Source organism: Brachyhypopomus gauderio, chromosome 2 (genome assembly GCF_052324685.1).
Source record: "Brachyhypopomus gauderio isolate BG-103 chromosome 2, BGAUD_0.2, whole genome shotgun sequence".
Classification (NCBI taxonomy): domain Eukaryota; kingdom Metazoa; phylum Chordata; class Actinopteri; order Gymnotiformes; family Hypopomidae; genus Brachyhypopomus; species Brachyhypopomus gauderio.
In genome coordinates this window covers 15408721-15429762 of record NC_135212.1, presented here as the reverse complement: position 1 = coordinate 15429762, position 21042 = coordinate 15408721, and the positions used below count along the sequence as shown (strand labels likewise).

The 21042-nt window shown below is 43.5% G+C and overlaps 2 protein-coding genes across 4 annotated transcripts in view; both read right to left on the bottom strand.

The window, feature by feature from the left end:
• Window positions 1–14999, bottom strand: part of sec24b (SEC24 homolog B, COPII coat complex component) — a 28289-nt gene extending 13290 nt beyond the window's left edge. Inside the window, exons 1-10 of one of the 3 annotated variants that reach the window (XM_076988496.1) lie at window positions 14724–14999; window positions 10471–10586; window positions 8981–9625; window positions 8601–8747; window positions 7224–7343; window positions 4386–4469; window positions 4029–4243; window positions 1475–1659; window positions 1290–1392; window positions 783–909 (exon numbers count right to left, since the gene is read on the bottom strand). In XM_076988496.1, the coding sequence (XP_076844611.1) occupies window positions 783–909; window positions 1290–1392; window positions 1475–1659; window positions 4029–4243; window positions 4386–4469; window positions 7224–7343; window positions 8601–8747; window positions 8981–9602 (1603 nt within the window). In that variant the 5' untranslated portion in view covers window positions 9603–9625; window positions 10471–10586; window positions 14724–14999. The remainder of the gene's footprint in view (window positions 1–782; window positions 910–1289; window positions 1393–1474; window positions 1660–4028; window positions 4244–4385; window positions 4470–7223; window positions 7344–8600; window positions 8748–8980; window positions 9626–10470; window positions 10587–14723) is intronic. The other 2 variants (XM_076988481.1, XM_076988488.1) reach the window with 2 other exon arrangements.
• Window positions 15000–15311: 312 nt separating this feature from the next.
• On the bottom strand, window positions 15312–19018 carry LOC143489456 (LRRN4 C-terminal-like protein). The gene is made up of 2 exons (XM_076988509.1): window positions 18875–19018; window positions 15312–17393 (listed from the first exon to the last, which is right to left on the bottom strand). Exon 2 carries the CDS (start codon window positions 17384–17386, stop codon window positions 16634–16636), a length of 753 nt encoding a protein of 250 aa, XP_076844624.1. The 5' UTR covers window positions 17387–17393; window positions 18875–19018; the 3' UTR covers window positions 15312–16633.
• Between the last annotated feature and the right edge of the window lie 2024 nt (window positions 19019–21042).

Below are 21042 nucleotides of genomic sequence, written 5' to 3'. Positions count from 1 at the left end.
TAACTAGATATTTAGACATAATACTGCTGTAATACTGCGAAGTCATGTGGTCAGAGGTGAACTTCAGTATAGCCAGTGTGTTTTATTTAAAATAATTAACACTCTTGAGCCAGTGTATCTTTGGACATAGATAATGTCGTGCTGTTTGCTGTGATGGATAATTAAAGTCTAGCTCTTATTTATGCATAGAAATGTAAATCGACAATATAATCTGTATCGTCTTTATGCGGATAAACGAGGGGAGTCGGAATTCGCCACAACACCAGCTGAAAGCTAAAACTGTCACACGTGAAATGCTACAGGCACCGTTCAGAAACTGATCAGTTCAGTTAAATGTATTCAGTTCAGTAGATATATGCGGCTTTTAGCCCGGTGCGGCTTATACATCTTCCGTTTAAAAAAAAAACTTTGTAGGTGCGGCTCTATAGTAGAGAAAATACGGTACTTCCTGACAATGGACATGGCTCCTTTCTTTGGCAAAAGTTCCTTTGGGGCATCATCTTTTACTTCAATGTTTTGTAGAATTTGTGGTTCAGAACGTCCCTCATTTTCAGCAAGCTAGATTTGCGCTCTGTTGCATGTGTGCTTAGCGGCACAGCAATAAAAATCATCCCTTGAGAATTAACGACCGTACTGAGTTCCAGAAACGTGAAGGCTATTTAAACCGGTGTGGCCGGTTTATGAAAAATTCTTATGATAACAAAAATAACACCGGTTTTCGGTGCGCACCGGTATACCGCCGAGCACTACTACAGCGTCACTGACCAACTCGTGCATCTTACCATCGTTGACGCGGTAGCACAGGTTGCACTTCCAGCGCCGCTGGTCCAGGAAAGACACAAACGGGTTGATGTATGTCCTGCACGAGCGGCAGCGCACGATGGTGTTGGAGGTGATGACCGGCAGCTGCTACAAGGGGCGGCAGGTGAGAACTTACATTTAGGTTCAAATTAGTGATAGTTAAATTCTCATTTGTAAGTGTGACCCTATCTTATCTAAACAGGTGTGATCCTATTTTATCTAAACTAGTGTGATTCTAACTCTTCTAAACTGGTGTGATCCAAGCTATTCTAAAACAGGTGTGATCCTAGCTTATGTAAACAGGTGTGATTGAATTAATTAATACTTTATTGATCCCGAAGGAAATGAGGTCCTAAGTGATTCTATGTTATCTAAAGCACATCTGGTGACACTGATGCTAGGGCTAGTGCTAGGGCTAGGGTTAGGGCTAGAGTTAGAGTTAGGGCTAGGGCTAGGTGTGCAGGTGTGCAGGTGTGAAGCAGGCGCACCGTCAGATCTCTGAAAGGGTGCAGTAAGAGGCCCAGAGGCAGACGGGCTTTATTCAACAGTGCTTGAGTCTGAGGAACACTCCTGAGAGTGCAGCGGAACGTACTGAGAGAGAGGGAGAGAGAGAGAGATTATAGCTCACACACTCACACCCACACCCACACACACCCACACTTTGTTTGCTTACTCTGGGCTGCAGTTCATCTTGCGAAGGTCACTGCTGAGGTTTGGCTCGGCCGGAGCGTCGTGCTTGGGCGGGAGGAGGTTCCTCTCCTGCAGCAGGTTCACAGGTCGCAGCCCCTCCACCTCCTGCTCTGAAACTCCGCTCAGACCCCCCAGCGCCGTCGACAGCTGAGACAGACTGGGGAACGACTGCACACATCCAAACCACAGAGAAAGGAGCGGACTTCATAACCAGTGGGGTCACAGCTACAGATGGATAAAGGGCCAACTACATCACCTCCTGTCACTCAATTCATTTGTCATGCCCCCAACCCCATTTCTGTGGTAACAGCTGCAGTGGAATTAGCTACACGAGCTAACTGCTGCAGTGGAATTAGCTACACGAGCTGGGAGTTAATGTTGATAAAAACAGGGTTTCTATTCTTATACTTTTGGATTTGAGTGCAGCATTTGATATAGTGGATCATGACATTCCTTTAAATCATCTGAAAACCTGGGTAGCAGTTTGGAAATGTTTTACAGTGGTTTAATTCCTATCTTAAGGGTCAAAAATACTTAGCATAGCTGACCACCGCTCCAAGGAATATGATTTACTATATGGTGTTCCACAGGGTTCTGTGTTAGGCCCACTTCTGTTTTCCTTGTACATGCTTCCATTAGGACATGTAATTAAAAAGCATGGAGTCAGGTATCACAGCTAAGCTGACAATACACAATTATATATTTTTGTAGAGCCAAATGATGCAAGTGCCTTAAATTAACAACCTGTTTATCAAGTATAATTAATGGGATGAATGATAATTTTTTAAAATTAAAGATAAAACTGAAATTCTTATAATTGGCAATGAAGCAGAGAGAACAATTTTTAAATAAATTGGGAAGTTTGGCTCCAAAATCGAAAGATCAAATTAGAAATCTTAACTTTTAAATCTCACATTGATAATGTCACCAAAACAGCCTTCTTCCACTTAAGAAATGTAGCGCGAGTGAGACCCTTTCTCAATCTGCAAGATGCTGAAAAACTGATCCATGCTTTTGTTTTTTCACGATTAGACTACTGTAATGCATTATTTACTGGACTGCCTAAAACCACAATTGACAGACTACAGCTTGTTCAGAACGCTGCAGCCAGAGTCTTAACATGCACAAAAAAGAGAGAACATATAACGCCTGCTTTAGCTTCACTTAATTGGTTACCTGTATCATTCAGGATTGATTTTAAAATTCTCTTAATGGGTTAGCACCTACATACATCTCGGAATGTCTGACAGATTATGTTCCAAATCGTGCACCAAGATCATCAGTAGCTGGTTTACTTAACATTGCCAGGATGAAGCACAAAAAGACTGGTGAAGCAACTTTCTGTTTTTACACTCCAAAAATCTGAACTATTTACCAGTTAATATTAGTCAGGCACAGAGTCTCACTAGTTTTAAAAAGCAGCTAAAACCTTTCTTTTTAACCTAGCTTTTTATTAGATCATTTTTAATTAAAAAAAAAAAAATTTTTTAATTTTAATTGATTGACTGGTATTCTTATTTTCATTCTTATGTTTATTTTATTCTATATTTTATTTTTACATTTTAATGATTTGATATTTCATTAAATATTTACTTTTTAATTGTTTTATTTGTTTTAAATTACTTATTGTTGTATATCTTTGTTTTATTAAATTTTATTTTGAAGCACTTTGAGCTGCATTTTATGTATGAAAGGTGCTATACAAATAAAGTTATTATTATTAATTATATTATTAAATATAATTAAATATATTAATTATTATTATTATTATTATTAATAACTGCTGCCTGCCCATCATAGTCAAGCAAAACAAACTAACAGAGGCTCAGCTGTTTACTCTCATTTCCATAGTTACACTGTCCTGCTAGCCCTCACACACACAGACGGGTTAATTGTGTTACTGGTTAATGGTGTTACTGGTTACCGGTTAATGGTGTTACTGGTAACATTGCTGCTATACAGAACCTGACTTTGCTGCTCCAGTGGTCAACTGGTACATACAGCTAAAGTCAACAAACACCCAGTAGGAAATGCAACCATATTAATTCAGTGTTTGCTATACGTGTGTTACAAAATTAAACATAATAATTACATAATTCGATTCTGGTTCTGGAAAGAAAGAGGAGGAGTTATTAATTTTGTCACTACCCTCTTACAATCAACAATGTGTGATTTTTACTATAATCATTACTATAACAAACAACCCTTGTGACAAACAACAGTGAACTGAGGAAAAATAATAAATAAATAAATAAACAAAACATGTTATGGTTACATTAGGGCTCAGGCAAAGGGTAAAGGTCAAAGAGTTTTAACCATAGAGTTAACCCTAACACTACTCTACTGCTTCACCTGTGATGGAACAGAGATGTTCTGTATCTATAGCAACTATGTGCACCAAATTCGTTTTGAGTTTGGTGCGTCTGAAATTAAATTAGTATAGAAAATAATTGTGATAAAAGTGCAAATCATCGCAGTTGGCTTATAGAATCACGCTCATGCGATCGTGTAATGATCACGACAGGCCTAGATGTTACCTGTGAATACGGCTGATATCCAGGACCACTGTACCCTCCATGTGATGGGGAGGAGTCTGCTCTGGGTGTGGGGTGTGATGGGGAGGAGTCTGCTCTGAGGGTGGGGCTTTGTTGATAACCTGGCTGCATGGCTGGATAGTTGTAGCCAAAGGGCGGGGCTTGTTTGGAGGGGTCAGCAGTAGGAGGCACAGAGGAGGAGAGAGGTGGAAGGGAACCTGGAAGAGAGAAGAATATTACTGAAGCTCTGTGGGTTTCTCTTCCCATTATGTAAATTAGTATGGTTGATCTTCCAATAGGAACGTGCAGAATTCCTAGATGGCTGTGCAAAAGCACTAATCGGGAGAAATCCGATGGTACCTGGGTAGGTGCCTCCCTCCAAGGACTCGTAGCTGTTGGGAACAGGGGACGCACTACCTGTGGTGGTGGATGAACTGTCTCCACCTGTGAACACACATACAGATACACACAGTTAGACACTCTACATTTTCTCAAGCTTTCAGTTAGTTTTCCACATATTAAGGTGCAGAACATGTGGTCCCTGGTCGTAGAGTTTTGTGGTGATCTGAGGCGTTGATGCTGTCGTCCAGTCTCTTCAGATGTTCACTCGGGTTTGTGGTGATGATGTGGGTGGAATGCAGAGTCTCGGAGCCCCTCTGGACTGTAGAGCCCCCTGGTGCTTTCAGTTCTTCATGTAGATGATCCTGCTCCCTGGCACGTCTGCTGCGCATGTTCATGTGGTCTCCATCTTTTCAGATCTAACCTACATCTCTGTTTTACTTGAACGGTATTGTAGAGCTGATTCAAACACTGGACTAGACCTGCTCATCGGTGACAAAGCATCTCAGAACATGTTGTGGTCCTGCAGACAAACTGATGCTGCCAGATGATGATCCAGTAGATGATATGAGGGTGCCATATCAGAACCAGAACCAGCCCACCCACATCAAACACAGCGGAGTAACTGAGGCTGCACAACAACACTGAAGTGGCGACTTGAACTACACTACAGCACACTGGTTACTAGCTGGGCCGCCCAGTGGAGGATGGGATCCTTCTGGAAGTCTGGCTCCTCCTGAGGGATCTTCCTAAATCCCACACAGGGAGGTTCTCTTTGCCACTGTTACCTTCGGCTTGATCATCAGGGATCTGGACTTGTACATTTGCAAAGCTGTTGTGTGACGTGTGTTGTAAAAAGCAACATATTAATAATGAACACAGCACTCCGTCTGCTCTCATCATCACTGCTCGCTCTCTCTCTCTCTCTCTCTCACACACACACACACACACACACACACACACACATAGGAAACTGCAGGAAGGCAGCATGTCAAGAGGAGAATATGTTCCTCTTCAATATCTTCATCTTCAATATATGCATGTGTGTGAAAGTGCCCCACACAACCCAGAACTGGAAGTGTTCTCCCACGCTCACTGGCCTCTAATCATCGTTAGTACAGTGTGTTAGTACAGTGTGTTAGTACAGTGTGTTCTTGCCATGTGCTCAAAGTCTTCTGTTAGTCTTCTGTGTTAGTTTTGTTCAGCATCACTTAGACAGTACTAGTCTTTTGAAAAGCATGGCAAACCACACTGGAGTGTGTGAGCGAGGAGTTTCCCGCCTGCTTCCGTCAGTGTGGAAGGCATCACACCTCATTCTACTGGCTCCAGTGTTCACCACCTGCCAGTCCTCATCTCCAGATTAAAACCCATCTGTTGTAATCTACATTAGTCCATTAGTTCACATCTCTCAACCACATCTCACAAACCAACCATCTGAGCTTAAGAAGCCCGCAGGAGCCCACTAGCAAAGGTTAGACCTCTCTGGTTCAAAATGGCACGGAGGGGTGAGTCTAAATGCAAGATGCGAAACTGCACTCTCAAACTCTTTTGGATTGAGTACAATGAGAGTGAAAGAGAGAGAGCGAGATCCAATTGGCTAAGCTCTAGTTACACCAGTCTAAATCTGTGTCTTCAGTGCATTAGAGACTTCATTAAAGAGTAGAAACCGAAAGAGGAGAACTGTGTCAGCACACTGACACCTGGTCCAAGACTTAACACAGATTCCCTACTGAACACACCCTGGGCCTCAGCACGGGCCCTCAAGCTGGATCAGCTGGAGATTAAAGGCAGGATTATACTACAGCCCTGGCCTGACAAGTCAGACAGTCCCCTTAGGGCTCAGCTCAATATAGCAGGGAACCGAACCCAAGAGAGACACACAAGTGAGAATTTAAACAGGCAACACCTTCAAAGACTTACACCATCCACCAATAACATGTGACAGCAGTTCTGCTCCAGGGTCCCTCAGAAGGCCAACCCTGTTCGTTCTCTCACACACTCACACTCACTTACTCACTCACTCACTCACTCACTCGTCCATATTATAGGCAGTTCAAAACTCAGCTGGGTGTTAAGAAACTGAACTAGCCAAGAACTGTGTATGTGAAGATTGAGACTATGGTCTGGGCTAGGGTTAGTGGTTAGGGTGGGCTTGCCTCCCTCTAGAGTTACACTCCCAGCATGAACACACACTCATTACTGAGTTCAATATAAATCTAAGATAATCCCTTCACACAACCAAATACTTCATTTGGATTAACATAAGATAAAATGCTCAAAACTCACACACAAACAGGCAATAGAGGTTACGCAGATATCAGGACTGATAGTAAAACATCCCCCACTCCTGATTGCACTTACTGAGGTTTGTGAGAACATTCACGCCGTTAAGAGACATTTTCATGTAAAGACTTGTTTACAAAAACCTGCTCAGTAGGAATTCAAGTTTCCGTGCTTGGTCTTAATAAGACTTTACACGCGCACGCACGCACCTTGACAGTCCTAAGCATATGAGCAGATGAGAAGACGGAGAACATAGCATGTCTGTTAATGCACAGGGCCACAGTCTGCAAGCTGTTACAGAGAGAACTGGTATTCACTGAAGGCTACACACAAAAACGTGTGTGTGTGTGTGCGTGTGTGTGAGAGTGCGTGTGTAATGTCAGGCTGTTGCTTTTGAGAAACGGATGTTTATTGAGCTAATAGGATTAAGGAACAGAAAACAAAGATAACCTTTAACCTATCCAGTCCTCCTGAGGACTCGGGGTCACAGTGAGTGGGGTCATGGTTCCTGGGGTCATGGGGTCATGGTTCCTGGGATTGGGGATGCGAAAGGGGGCAAAAAAAGCAAGAGCAGACCTGCTTCCTCATCCTCCTCATCCTCGTCTTCGTGGTCAGAGCTGGATGAGGAGTGGTCACCTGGCAACCCTGCAGATGAACTAGGAGCGCTAGTCTCCTCATATCCACCATACAGGAGTCCTGAAATACAGCACAGCCAACCATCAGACCAGGGAGACAGACAGGAGAGAGACAGACAGGAGAGGGGGAGAGGGCAAAGAGAGAGAGAGAGAGAGGCAGAGAGAGGCAGAGAGAGAGAGAGAGAGAGAGAGAGAGAGAGAGAGAGAGAGAGAGAGAGAGGGGTGAGAGGAGAGAGACAGCAGGACAGAGGGAAAGCGAGTTAGAGACAGTGGGAGAGACACAGTAGAAGAGAAAAGAAGAGAGTGAATTAATGAGAGGGAGAGTGTGTGAGAAAAAGGAAGTTAGTACTGTGAGAGCAAAGAAATAAGTCCTAAACCTGCAGTCCCTTTATAACTCATCAGGGTTACTATTACCACTGTGGTTGTATGTATTAGTGTAGGACCAGTACTGTGGGAGTGGGAACTTTAGGATGAGAGATGAAGAGGAGGATCAGGACTGAGACACATGGAGCAGGTAGAGATGGGACTACAACAACAAGACCACACACACACACACACACACACACACAGAGACACACACAGACAGAGAGACACACACAGACACACACACAGACAGGCTCTAGATTTGGGGGGTTGGGGGGGGGTTCTCAAAGGGTTGGACAAGCCAGCATGTAGACTCACACGTGGGAGGTCAGGGAGAAAATGAATGAATCATAACAGTGTAATCCAGGACTGGCATTATGCCCACTGTTCTAGATAAATACAGAAAAATAAAACAGACACTCTAGACATGTGTGGACAAATGAGACAAAAACACGTCCATCTAACAGTCAAACTTTGCATGTGTGTGAGCTGGAGGAGGATGAGGAAAGCAGCGATGATGAAGGGCAAACAGGAGGGTGTCGGAGTGCCGTAGACGCAAACACAAAGACGTCATGGAGCCCAGTGGAGGCCAGAATGAAGCTTTAGTCACCGGTTCTGCTGAGACTACACCAACAGAACCAACAACTTAATCAATGATGGTACTCAAACACAGTCACACAAAGTCACACCAAGCAATGGGCAAAAACGATGCAGACACAGGACCACCGTGTGAAGGACGTGGGGGCCGGAGCTTCTGCGGGGGCAGATCTCAGAGCAGTGGGCTCGGCCCGCGGCCGCCTTGGGCCCCTGCGCTGCAGACCTGTCAGTCTCACCCGCTAGCTGGGACAGGAGGAATAGTAATAGGTGTGCAGCGCAGTGGCCACCAGGGGGCGAGCGTGAGGAAAAGCTAAACCATGGACATGGGGGCTGAAGCTCTTTCTGGGGGCGCACTCACCTTGCTGGCGGCCTGGTGAGGAGTGCACGGAGGTGGAGGGTGTTGACGAGGGGGGGCCATCCCCAACACGGCCCTCCAAACTGGGGTTGGTGCCACTGTGATGAGGCCCTGCGGGGGCTGGGGGGGTTTGGTCATAGCACTGTTGAACTGAAGAGAGACAATAAGATATGACTGACTGTTAAAATCAACAGAGAGCAGAGTATAAAATAAACAGTATTTTAGTTTAACATTTCCATCCATAACAATTGCTGTAAAAAATTAAATATAATCAATTATAAAATCTATTTAGAAGCACGTAAAATGAAGATTATATCAGAGTAAAACTGATATATTTTGACTGTAGAAGATTTTCGTTCCAGTTGGATCCAAGTCCCGCCCACCTGCACTTGACTGGCCATTGACAGTGGCCATTTGGTTGAGGGGCGGGGCTCCGTACCCCTGCTGCGCTGGTGTGGATGTGGCCTCATTGCCCTGAGGATACTGTTGCTGCCGCAAAGCACTATGGGTTGATGGTGGAATCATAGCAGGTATGGGCGTCTGCCCTACAGCCCCCTGGGATGACCTTAGCGTTCCATACTGGCTGCTCCCAGGGCCTGATGGGTAGGACACAATGGGGAAGGCAGGATTCCCGCCGCTGGACGCAGGCACCAGTGTGGGCTGCTGGCCCTGCTGGGAGGCACTGTAATGGGGTCCGTAGTAGCTAGCAGGAGCATAACCGGCAGGCTGCTGGAACGATGCTGACAGGTACTGTGGAGCTCCAGAGTCAGGCTGAGCAGCGGTGGAAGGAGGCTGGGCCGGAGGCTGGGGGCCTGGGCGAGGTGGGTAAGGGGTGGGTCCTACACCCGGCCCCGTCCCGGGATGCGAGTGACTGTTGTGGTAGTAGTTGGCGCTGTAGTCAGTGTTCATCGGTGAGGCTTTGATGGGCGGTGGGGGTAACTGACCCGGTATGGCAGGGTAACCCTGCTGGGGAAGTCCAGTGTAGTAGTTTGTAGCAGGATACATGGCTGGGAGTGTCTGGCCTGGACCTGCCAAATGGAAAATAAAGTTTTATATCTACAGTATAATGACAATGATAACAAAAAAAAACCCAGATCTGATTTTCACTGGCATGCAAAGGCCAAAAAGGAAAAATGTCTAGCGGTCAAAATGAGTCGAGATGCCATCAACTTTTATATCATTTTGACTGGCAGGACAAGTGAGCTACCAGTGTTGCAACATCCGATCAAAGTGCAACGTCTGCTCGGACCTTTGGGTTTAAATGGGCCAAACTTTGTATGCATTAGCACTAGAGGCCAAAGTATCCTGGTAATCATCGAGGAAGATACCTTGGAGGAATTTGTCGGTCATTATAAATACATTATCCGTACACCATTAGAAATTAGCAATCAGAATATTAATAGGAACATAGAACACAGCTACGTAATCCTTACTGGATTAAATCCTCTGTCTCTCCGGACAGTGAAGATTTATTAGGATGCAGGACATCAATTGCATAATATTGAAAATTTTCTGGGGCAGGTAAAATGTAAATGTGCCATACTTTGTCAATTGTGATTTTTTTCACCGCAATTGAAATTTGTCCCCTGCTTTTTACCCATCTGTGCAATTACACACACACACACACACACACACACACACACACACACACCCAGTCACCCAACACACACAGTAATTACTAGGGGGCTGTGGATCACACGTGCCCAGAGCGGTTGGCAGCCCTAGCCCTAGCCCTCAGTCATGGCCTCAGGTCTGGGAATCGAACCCACGACCCTCCGGTCACAAGACCAGTTCCCTACCACCAGGCCATGACTGCCCCAAATCCAGAGGTAAATCCAGAGACAAATATCTGAGTAGCGTGTTTGGCAAATACCTAAACAATCCTAGCAGAGCAAACTGCAAGTTTGACTACGGCGTTGTAACGAGAGGAGAGTATCTGACCGTCGAGCTCAAACGAAGATCAGCCTCAAAACAGCTGGCTGCTGATGCCTGTGCAAAACAAGCAAATTTTGTATGGATGGGATGTTTAAAAATTATTAAGAAAACAGGTTATCTAGTTGTATTAACATAAATTTGACTCAGAGACTGGAGGCGACCTCGTGTCATAAAACACTCAATAAATACAGCACAAGTGAGTAACCCAATGAGCTAATGAGGTTAAGACACGTGTGATATCGCAACTGCAGAGCTAAGATGCGTGTGCTACTACAAAGATAAGAGAGCTACGTCTGCTATCACAACCACAGACATAACATACATCTGCTATTGCAACTACATAGTTATCCTAAGATACATCTGCTAAGTAGATTATAATTGCAATCTTCTTACTAGGGCTGCACGATTAATCGTATTTTTATCGTTATCGCGATGTGAAGTTTCACGATAAACACATCGAAAGAGCCACGATAACTCCTTGAATAACAGCAAACTCAAATTGCATTATCCTCGTCCAGCAATAGAGGGAGCTATTCGCGCTGCAGACTATGATCACGTGACGTAAGTAGGCAAGAGGCAGAGTGAGGCAGAGTTGCCAGGTTCGCGGTTTTCACGCCAAATTGGGCTTGTTTGAAAATCCAGCCGTGGGTAAAAATTCTGGGGCCGCGAGGTGCGGTTTTTTGGGCTACTTTTGAGTTGGGCTACTGCGGAAGTTACAAGTCAACACTAAGAATCGATCGCGATATAATACTTAATTTGTCTCCATTTCACACTCGCCACCTATCTCTATTTCACACTCGCCACCTATCTGTCAGTCAGACAGATATTTGTTGTGAAACGAAGTAGTTACAATTTCAAGCATTTTCAAGTACTTTAGCCTAAATTCCAGCACTTTTCAAACCTGAAACACAAAGCAACATTAAAATTGGTCAGGTAAAAGTTCATTCCCCTGTATTTGAGGGGTGTTTTTTTATACTACTAGGCCTACATATCGTTTCGGACAACACTGCAAAGAATGTGACACGGCAAGATTAAACACTTCCGCCGTTCGCGGAGGTTAACGAGGTGTGCGGAGTCGCTCACTCGTGAAAGTATAAACCTAGATTGAATCTATTGTTGAATAAACCTGCAAAATATTTGGAATTATTCTGGATTCATTACACAGTAAAAAACAAAACAAATTAACGTGTTGCTGTTCAGAGAGACACTACATTTCTGTATTTTAATCTTAATTTATCGTGGTTCACATCGATATCGGGATATCCAACAATGTTATCGCACATCGCAATTCTAGTCCATATCGCGCACCCCTACTTCTTACATTTACGTGCCGCAGCTGGATGTTGCCAACTAACTATCCAGTAGGGGTGCACGATATGGACTAGAATTGCAATGTGCGATAACATTGTTGGATATCCCGATATCGAGGTGAATCACGATAAATTAAGATTAAAATACAGAAATGTAGTGTCTCTCAGAACAGCAGCACGTTAATTTGTTTTGTTTTTTACTGTGTAATGTTTTTACTCATACTTTCATGAGTGACCATAGCGCGCAACTCTACGGTACGATAATGCAATTTGAACCTCCGCGAACGGCGGAAGCGTTTAATCTTGCCGTGTCACATTCTTTGCAGTGTTGTCCGAAACGATATGTAGGCCTAGTAGTATACTCAACACCCCTCAACAACAGGGGAATGAACATTTATGACGAATTGTAATGTTGCTTTGTGTTTCAGGTTTGAAAGTGCTGGAATTTAGGCTAAAGTACTTGAAAATGCTTGAAATTGTAACTACTTCGTTTCACAACAAATATCTGTCTGATTGAACAGTTCTCTTGTATTACGTTAACAAATACGAGCCTCTTGTAATTCCAGGACGAAACATGAGAGAACGTGAAAACGTTAAGATTGGGCGTTTTGAAAATAAACAACCATTAAATCATGTGATAAAAAAGCGAATTATTTCGAATCATTTGGAGTATATGTATAAATATTTAACTCAATTAAGTTTAACGTGCTGGGAATTATTGAAATGGACCTTGAAAGTGACGTACAAGTGCTTGAATTCCACCTTGTATAGGTGTATGAACCCTGCAAACATGACTGTACTCATTGCGCTGAGACACGGCGTGCGCGAACATACAAAATTCGAGAGGTGCACGACCTCGTGAATCGATAGTGCTTGAGGCCATCGTGCACGGGCGAAGCCACCGTGATTACGTTATTTTCGCCTCGCGGACCCTCACGCCGCATCAAGTGTAAACCAGGCTTAAACCAAATCGCATGTCTGATGAGCGTTTTCACCTCACTCTGCCTCTTGCCTACTTATGTCACGTGATCATAGTCTGCAGCGCGAATAGCTCCCTCTATTGCTGGACAAGGATAATGCAATTTGAGTTTGCTGTTCAAGGAGTTATCGTGGCTCTGTCGATGTGTTTATCGTGAAACTTCACATCGCGATAACGATAAAAATACGATTAATCGTGCAGCCCTACTATCCAGGTAGCAAGTGCAGTGCAAGAAAGCAGTTATCACCGAGCTAGCCGGTGTTATAGCTGAGCATTTATCAGTCACACACACATATCTACAGCAGCACCAATATATCAACTGGCCAGCTAGCTAGATAGTTATCATTATTTAAAAGATTACAAATGAATGAAACATTCTAATAAAGGTACCTAGCTAGCTAACCGTAACAAACTAAAGTGGACATCACCAGCCTGGGGAGCTAGCTAGATGGCTAGCTACAGTATCTGAGGACATTATTCAGCTAACATCAGTATTTAGGTGTACCTTACTCCGCTATCGCCGGTATTAGGAGGACATTACTCCGCTAACGCCGATATTTAGGAGGACATTACTCTGCTAACGCCGGTATTTAGGAGGACATTACTCCATAACGCCGATATTTAGGAGGACATTACTCTGCTAACGCCGGTATTTAGGAGGACATTACTCCGCCAACGCCGGTATTTAGGAGGACGTTACTCCGCTAACGCCAATATTAAGGAAGACATTACTCTGCTAACGCCAGTATTATGAGGACATTATTCCACTAACGTCGGTATTAGGACATTACTTCACTAACGCCAGGGTTCTCAAGTTTTGGATTCATGTCAGAGTGTGAGAGTTGTTGACGGGGGGTGGCGAACGTTAATTGCTGAGGGGGGGGGGGGGGGGGGGGACGTGAGTTGTTGAGCGTTGGGGTGGCGAACGTAAGTTGTTGAGCGGGGTGGGGATTTGTATATCGCTGTTATTAGGAGGACATTACTACGCTAACGCCGTTATTAGGAGGACATTACTACGCTAACGCCGGTATTTAGGAGGACATTACTCCACCAACGCTGGTATTTAGGTGGACATTACTCCACTAAAGGCAGTATTAAGAAGACATTACTCCGCTAACGGTAGTATTTAGGAGGACATTACTCCACTAGCGGTAGTATTTAGGAGGACATTACTCCACTAATGCTGGTATTAGGAGGACATTACTCCGCTAGCGATGGTATTAGGAGGATATTACTCCGCTAGCGATGGTATTAGGAGGATATTACTCCGCTAGCGATGGTATTTAGTAGGACATTACTCCGCTAACGGTAGTATTAGGAGGACATTACTCCGCTAACTGTAGTATTTAGGAGGACATTACTCCGCTAACTGTAGTATTTAGGAGGACATTACTCCGCTAACGCTGGTATTAGGAGGACATTACTCCGCTAGCTGTAGTATTAGGAGGACATTACTCCGCTAACTGTAGTATTAGGAGGACATTACTCCGCTAACGGTAGTATTTAGGAGGACATTACTCTGCTAACGGCAGTATTTAGGAGGACATTACTCCGCTAATGCTGGTATTAGGAGGACATTACTCTGCTAATGGTAGTATTAGGAGGACATTACTCCGCTAACGCTGGTATTAGGAGGACATTACTCCGCTAACGCTGGTATTAGGAGGACATTACTCCGCTAACGCTGGTATTAGGAGGACATTACTCCGCTAACGGTAGTATTAGGTGGACATTACTCCGCTAACGGTAGTATTAGGTGGACATTACTCCGCTAACGGTAGTGTTAGGAGAACATTACTCCGCTAACGTTGGTATCAGGAGGACATTACTCCGCTAACGGTAGTATTAGGAGGACATTACTCCGCTGGTATATCGATAGCTGCTAGCAGGCTAAGCTCGTACCGTTTTGATAAGGGGCTGTAGCTCCGCCGCCGTTCTGCGTTGGGTTCATGTTGTAGTTATTGACGGAGGGGTTGAGATTCGTAAAATCCGGTGCTGACATTGTACTAAAATAGTTTTATACGTCCCAGATGTAGTTACATATATACGACGACAAGAGAACAAAACCCGATGTCAGCAGTTTTGAGTTTCCATCAACCTCTTTAGCTAGAGGATCTGTGTGTAATTATTCAGCGCTGATCTGCCTAGCACAACGCAGTGAAGCGGGCAGCAGCAAGAGTGTAATCCCTGCTTTCAAAATAAAAGACATACAACGGAAAGCACATCTCTTTAACTGAGACGCAACTGTAAAACTGCGGTTTACTGTAAGGTAAATAACACATAAATCTAAAACTGCTTTTATTCTTTCAAGATAACGAGCAGTACGAATCGTGCCAAGACGACCTTGTGTACGAAGCATACATTATGAACATTATGAACAGGCAGACCGCCTGTTCAATTTTATTCATGCGAAGGCTGGTGTTTAACAAACAGAAATAACAGTTCTACATTGCATAAGCGTATTTAAACGCGTTTAAAGTTTTATATAAATATTATGGTTCACGAATACAAATATGTATACATATCTTACATACAGTAATATGTTTTAGTACTGCTAGCTGTACTGAAATAACTCAAACACCAAAGCATCCCTGTAAAACTGAAACAGGAACAATAGCGCCATCTTTGATCAGCCATCAGGATACAAGTTAGCCTACATGTTGTAACGTTGAGGCTGGAGTTACAGATATGCTGAAGTGTAGTTAAATTCTTAAGTAAAAATTGGTTAACTGGTGAGTATTTTTAAGCATTACTTCATTTTCATTACATACTGTAATGTATTCTTATTTTATTCTTATTTTGTGTTATTTCAGGGACAACTGGAAACAAACCAGACAAAATTACATGGCAATGATGCACATAGAGATTAGATAAGACCACATGGAGATATATACATGTAACCTACTGCTACAAGCAGAAATTAAGACATACATGTATTGCTGGATACATAAAACAACATCTGCTGCTGCATGCGCTGTTTAATAAATGATCTCATAGTCCCATATGGGTCATAATGGGTCATTTGTTTTCTGTGAAAACTCTGATCATCATCATTCTGGTCCTTTCATTTGTATTTTATGTTTGCTGGTTAAATACATGTACAATGTGTTTTAATACATTGTTCAATGTATTTTAACACACTGTTTTCATCTTTTTGACTTTTATTTTGTAAAAATATGGTACCCACCTGTACCAGTGTGCCCTACCTGTACAAGTTTGCACCAGCTGTACCAGTGCACTCCACCTGAACCAGTGTGTCCCACCTGTACCAGTTCAGCACACCTGCACCAGTGCACCCACTTGTTCTAGTGCACCCCACCTGTACCACTTCAAATACAACCCAACCAACAACACAAGAACCAATTTCCCTTAAGTTCACACTTTATTAAGTTCTGTTAAAATATTTTTTTCAGATCAACTCAAATCATTTGGTTCAACAAATGCAATGAAATTTATTTTGTTAAAATATTAGTTGTGCAAAAACAGTCCAAAAGACGTTATGTAAACATTTCATGTACATGACTTCTAAACCAGCAGTGTCTGTACAACTAAGAACAATACGGCTTCATAGAAACAAGTGGAGACTTTCCTTGTGCTACAGCTCCATAAATTAAACTCTAAGAACAACAAGAATTGACAATAAAACTACTTGAACTTGAACTTGAACTTGAACAAGCTTAAAAACTTATTATTTTGGAAATCTATGTAACCAATAAGGCTTTTTCTATAGTTTCTTACTCTACTGCCTCCTTCACTGTCCTGTTACTGTGTTACTGTGTCCAGCCACAGCATGTCGGTGTTTCTCGTTCCTATCACAGGGTTTCGTTGGTGGTGTATGAAGGGTTTCCGAGTCCATCCCCGTTCAAGGACCGACCCTTCCGACAAGACCTCCGTCGCCACAACAGCAGTGTGACCAGTGACAACAGCGCCAGGAGTCCGATGCAGCCAGCGATCACCCCAGCCCTGATGGCTCCCTGCTTCAGCTCCTGTGGCATGAACCGGATGCAAGATGTTTCTGTCTCCACACTGAAGCCGGCATCGTTTACTGCTACCACACACAGCCGGGACCCCACCTTCAGGCCCCGCACCGTTCCGTTACGAGAAAACTGCCCGAATACAGGAGGGAGGCTCTCTCCTCCTTCAACCTTCAGTCTGTATTGTGTTACTGTGGACAGAGGAGCACACCAGTGCACATGCACCTCCCCAGATGTTTCCTGTTTGACCTCACGCAACTGTGGAGGTAGTGGGAGCTCCTGTGGGCCTGTAAGCCCTGGGCAGTAACACTTGGTCCGGGTGGAGATCTCAGAGCATGGGACCTCATGAACTACGCAGGGGTCATAATCACACTCCTGAGGGATGAAAAGGGTTGTAGTTTCCCCAGGCAGCCGGGGATGATTCGGAGGTTCTGATGTTTCTTCATGGTAGTCATCATCAATGTCAGGGATGTAGAAGATGCGTGTTTTCGTTACAGGAATGTCTGGCGTTAAGGGGCTCACGGAGGCAGCCCACATGAAGTCAACCACAAAGACCAGCAGGAAGAGTGTAAAGTTTGACATCCCAAACATCTTGATTCTGTAAAATTTATAAAAGTGAAAGTTAGTTATTGAGTCTCTCTCCCTCTGTGAACTCAAAAATTTTAATTGATGAATTTTGTATGGTTTCAGTCTATTTGGCAAGTTGATTCCCTCAAAATTACACAAAAGAATTATGGAAAATAGCTCAAATGATATTTTGACGGGTAGGGTGAGCGAAAATAAATGGAAGCGATCACGCCAAGTCTCAGGGAAAAAGGATGGTTTAATAGAAAGTGTGCAAACCAAAACCCGTGCAATAGATCCAAATTAAGGATATAATGACCAGCGGTCAACTGGTACAAAGACAAGACATATATAGGCAAACAAACGACCCTCAGGTGAGACGGATCATGGGCTCCGCCCACCTGAGGGACGCACACGACATCACAAAACAACAACAACAACAGCCGCTGTGGACGGAGGCGACCGGTAGGGGGCCGCCTCACCGTGACAGATATTAACTACCTTAGATGAGTCAATCACACTGGGTTTCAGAGGCCATAACTAGGTGGTCAGAACCCTTACCATAACAACCTGCAACAAATAGCTGAAACATAAATCAGTGCCTTAAAAACTACTGTATGAGACCAAATGTCTAGAACCAGTAGGTTAAGCCTCCAAAGGAACTAAAATCACATGATTATTGTGAGTAATTTTATCTTTATTCATCTTGTTGAGCCATTCATGCCTTTGAACACGAGCCACTCTTAATGTGGTTTGAGTGGTTTGTGTGCTTTTGTAATTCTCGAAGAGCTCTATATTTTTCTGACAGAAGTGTTACCATCAGAGCTAGTTGTGCTAGTTCTAACCAGCTGATCCCATAAAGAAGGAATGTGTGTGTGGACAGGTGGAAGAGCAATGAACCGACCCAACATCAGGTCAGTGTTGGACTACTCATCCACCATGAACAACTGAAGGTGCAGATCTAATCAAACCTCTTTCAACTTCAACCCATGTGAGTTCAAATCAAAAGCAACACCGAAAACTCAAATAGAGTTGTCTGGATGGTAATATTTCCTTAAGTGCTGGCTGTTTTTAATGGACTCTGTGTCTCTTCCCATAGATGGGCTTATGTAACTTGTGCAAACAGGCAGAGCAGTAAACATTGAAGTCTATTCTTGCTCTAGCTTTCCCCACAGCCCCCCGCCACATACCCCACACTTTATCCTCAACCCCCCCCTGGCCCAGAGCCAGGTTGTTTCCGTGGGAACCTGGCTACATATCACAAAGGATAGAGAGTCCCCATTATCTGGGTATAAAAGTTTCAAAATTTGAATAATTTTCTTAGGTTCATCAAACATTTACTAAAAAAGAGTATGGATGCAGTTTAGGATTATTTCCACAACAAAGGCAACACACATCAACTAGTAGATGGACATTCTGACAAACCCTAACTGAGATTTATTTTTGTCATGATGGTTGTCATAGCTACCTGTCACAGCGGTGGTTATGATAGGCCGTAAAAGAAAGTGTTCATACCTGTAGAAAACGAGCCTCTCTCCGCTGTGGGTGCAGTCCACCTTCTCCAGACCTCTAGTCAACTCTGTCTGCTTGTGCGTCTGTTTTTTACCTTCCCCTCTTCTTCCCACCACAGCACCGCCCTCGTCACACGTCTGTCCCCCATGCCAGGATTCCTCCCACTAGACCATTACTTCCTCAGCCTTACTCACTCTCTCCCTCCCTCCCTCTCTCTTTCTTTCTTTCTCTCGCTTTCTTTTTGTCATTCAAATTTGAATTAAAATAACTTTATTGGCATGAAGTACAATTAAGAACTTTTGCCAAAGCAATTAACAAAATTCTTAATATTAATATTTATACAAAACACACACACATACACACACAAACAATATTACACATATATAATTTTACACATATATAATATTACACATATGTAATGAGTATTACACACACACGTGATTATACACACAACTGAATACACAACATAGGATTTGTTACAGGAAGATATAAAGATACAGATAGGAAGATATTGTTCAAATATTTTGCTTAAAGGTGGCAGTTATGAACACATTGTGCTGAGATTTTAACAAATTCATGTATAAACAGGAGACATGTCTTCTTATCATTTTATATTCAAAAGATGAAATGCTTTTATGAGTTTAAGGAATTTAAACTCACCCCTTCTCTCACCCTCCTTTCCTCTAGCATTGATAACTGGGGCAGGTAGTGTGAACAGCTGTGGGTACATGTTCAAACACATCACAAATTATGTTTTTGAGTGTGTGAGCAAAAACTGTTATGACAGTCACAGTCAGAACGTTGATCACACAATTACTTGTTCCATTGCTATAGTGAAGATTATTTGTCTGTTTAGTGTTTGTGTGCTTAGTGTGTTTGTGTACTTTGTATGTGTTTATTTTCTATAAAAACCCCATGGTGACATTCCTGTACAGGGTTAGGAGGAACCAGAGTCATGTGCCTCTACTGCACAAGTGCAACATCTGAGTATAGAGAACCGCAGGGTAGAGATAATATCTGTGCCAGCACCTTCTAGCCTGTTTGTCTTCGTATGAGTATGAAGATAAAAGCCCACCTATGAATCTGTAGGCACTCTGCATTAAACAGACGGTCTCACTTTAATTTCCAGTCAGCAACACCCCAAACAAACTACAGCCAACCCTTTTAAGAGGGATCACAGCAAGCCTTTTGTGCTAAAGAAACAGAATACTGTGTTAGGAGGGCGGCCTCTGCTGCTTTCTTTTGTTGTGCAACCAATCAGACCCAGTTGTAGTGTTTAACAGTACAGGATCCAGATGTGGTCATGGTCAGCATTTGCTGGCTAATTGCCACCTTGTGGGGCCTCACTACTGGTTAGGAAGCAGAGGCAACGTTTTAGTTATGAGGTGATGGTGATTTTTTGACAACCAACTCAGCTCTGTTTCTCACCATACATTTTCCCCCTTTATGAAAAAACAAATTTTCACACTTGCTTATTTTGTTCAGTAAGAGGGCCGTGGGCTCTTTGTAGGGCTAGTCATGTCTATAACTGCTCATCAGAATGGACTCAAACACTCCAGCGTGTGGGGGCATGCTATCAGGTACATCTATGCCCTGTGGAGGCATGTAGGTTGACATCACTTGGGTGAGGTTGGCGGTGTCTGAGTGAGGAGCAGCAGACAAAACACACATTCTCGTTTTCTGAACAAAGACATGAACCTGTGAGTGAATCACACAGGGGGGCGTGTTTGTGGGTCGCTGCACACACACACACACACACACACACACACACACACACACACATTTTGTGTTACAAAATACCATCAATGTGATTCTTTTTGATTCACAATAATACATCTTATTTCCATGACAGACTTGAAGAACTTGCACAAACTCAAACGTGGACTACCTAAAGTTTGGCCAAGGTACCAAACACATACTGCTATCCTACCTGATGACATGCTGTTGTACTTACCGTATATTGTTGGTGGGTTTGGCACCTGTCTCATTTCCATGTAAGATCAGCCTAACTGGCTAAATTGTTGTTGACTGGGCCCTTGTTGCTGGGATGTGTGAATATTGTAAAATAATACTACTCCATATGAATATGCAAGACAGGTTGGTAAAGATGTTTGTAAGATGGGTGAGATGGTGTCTGTGCTCAGGGGTGCAGCTTTCCACAGTGAACTCCA

Excerpts from the sequence above, each read along its gene's own strand:
- LOC143489456 (XM_076988509.1), bottom strand. The coding sequence starts at position 17,386 with ATGTTTGGGATGTCAAACTTTACACTCTTCCTGCTGGTCTTTGTGGTT.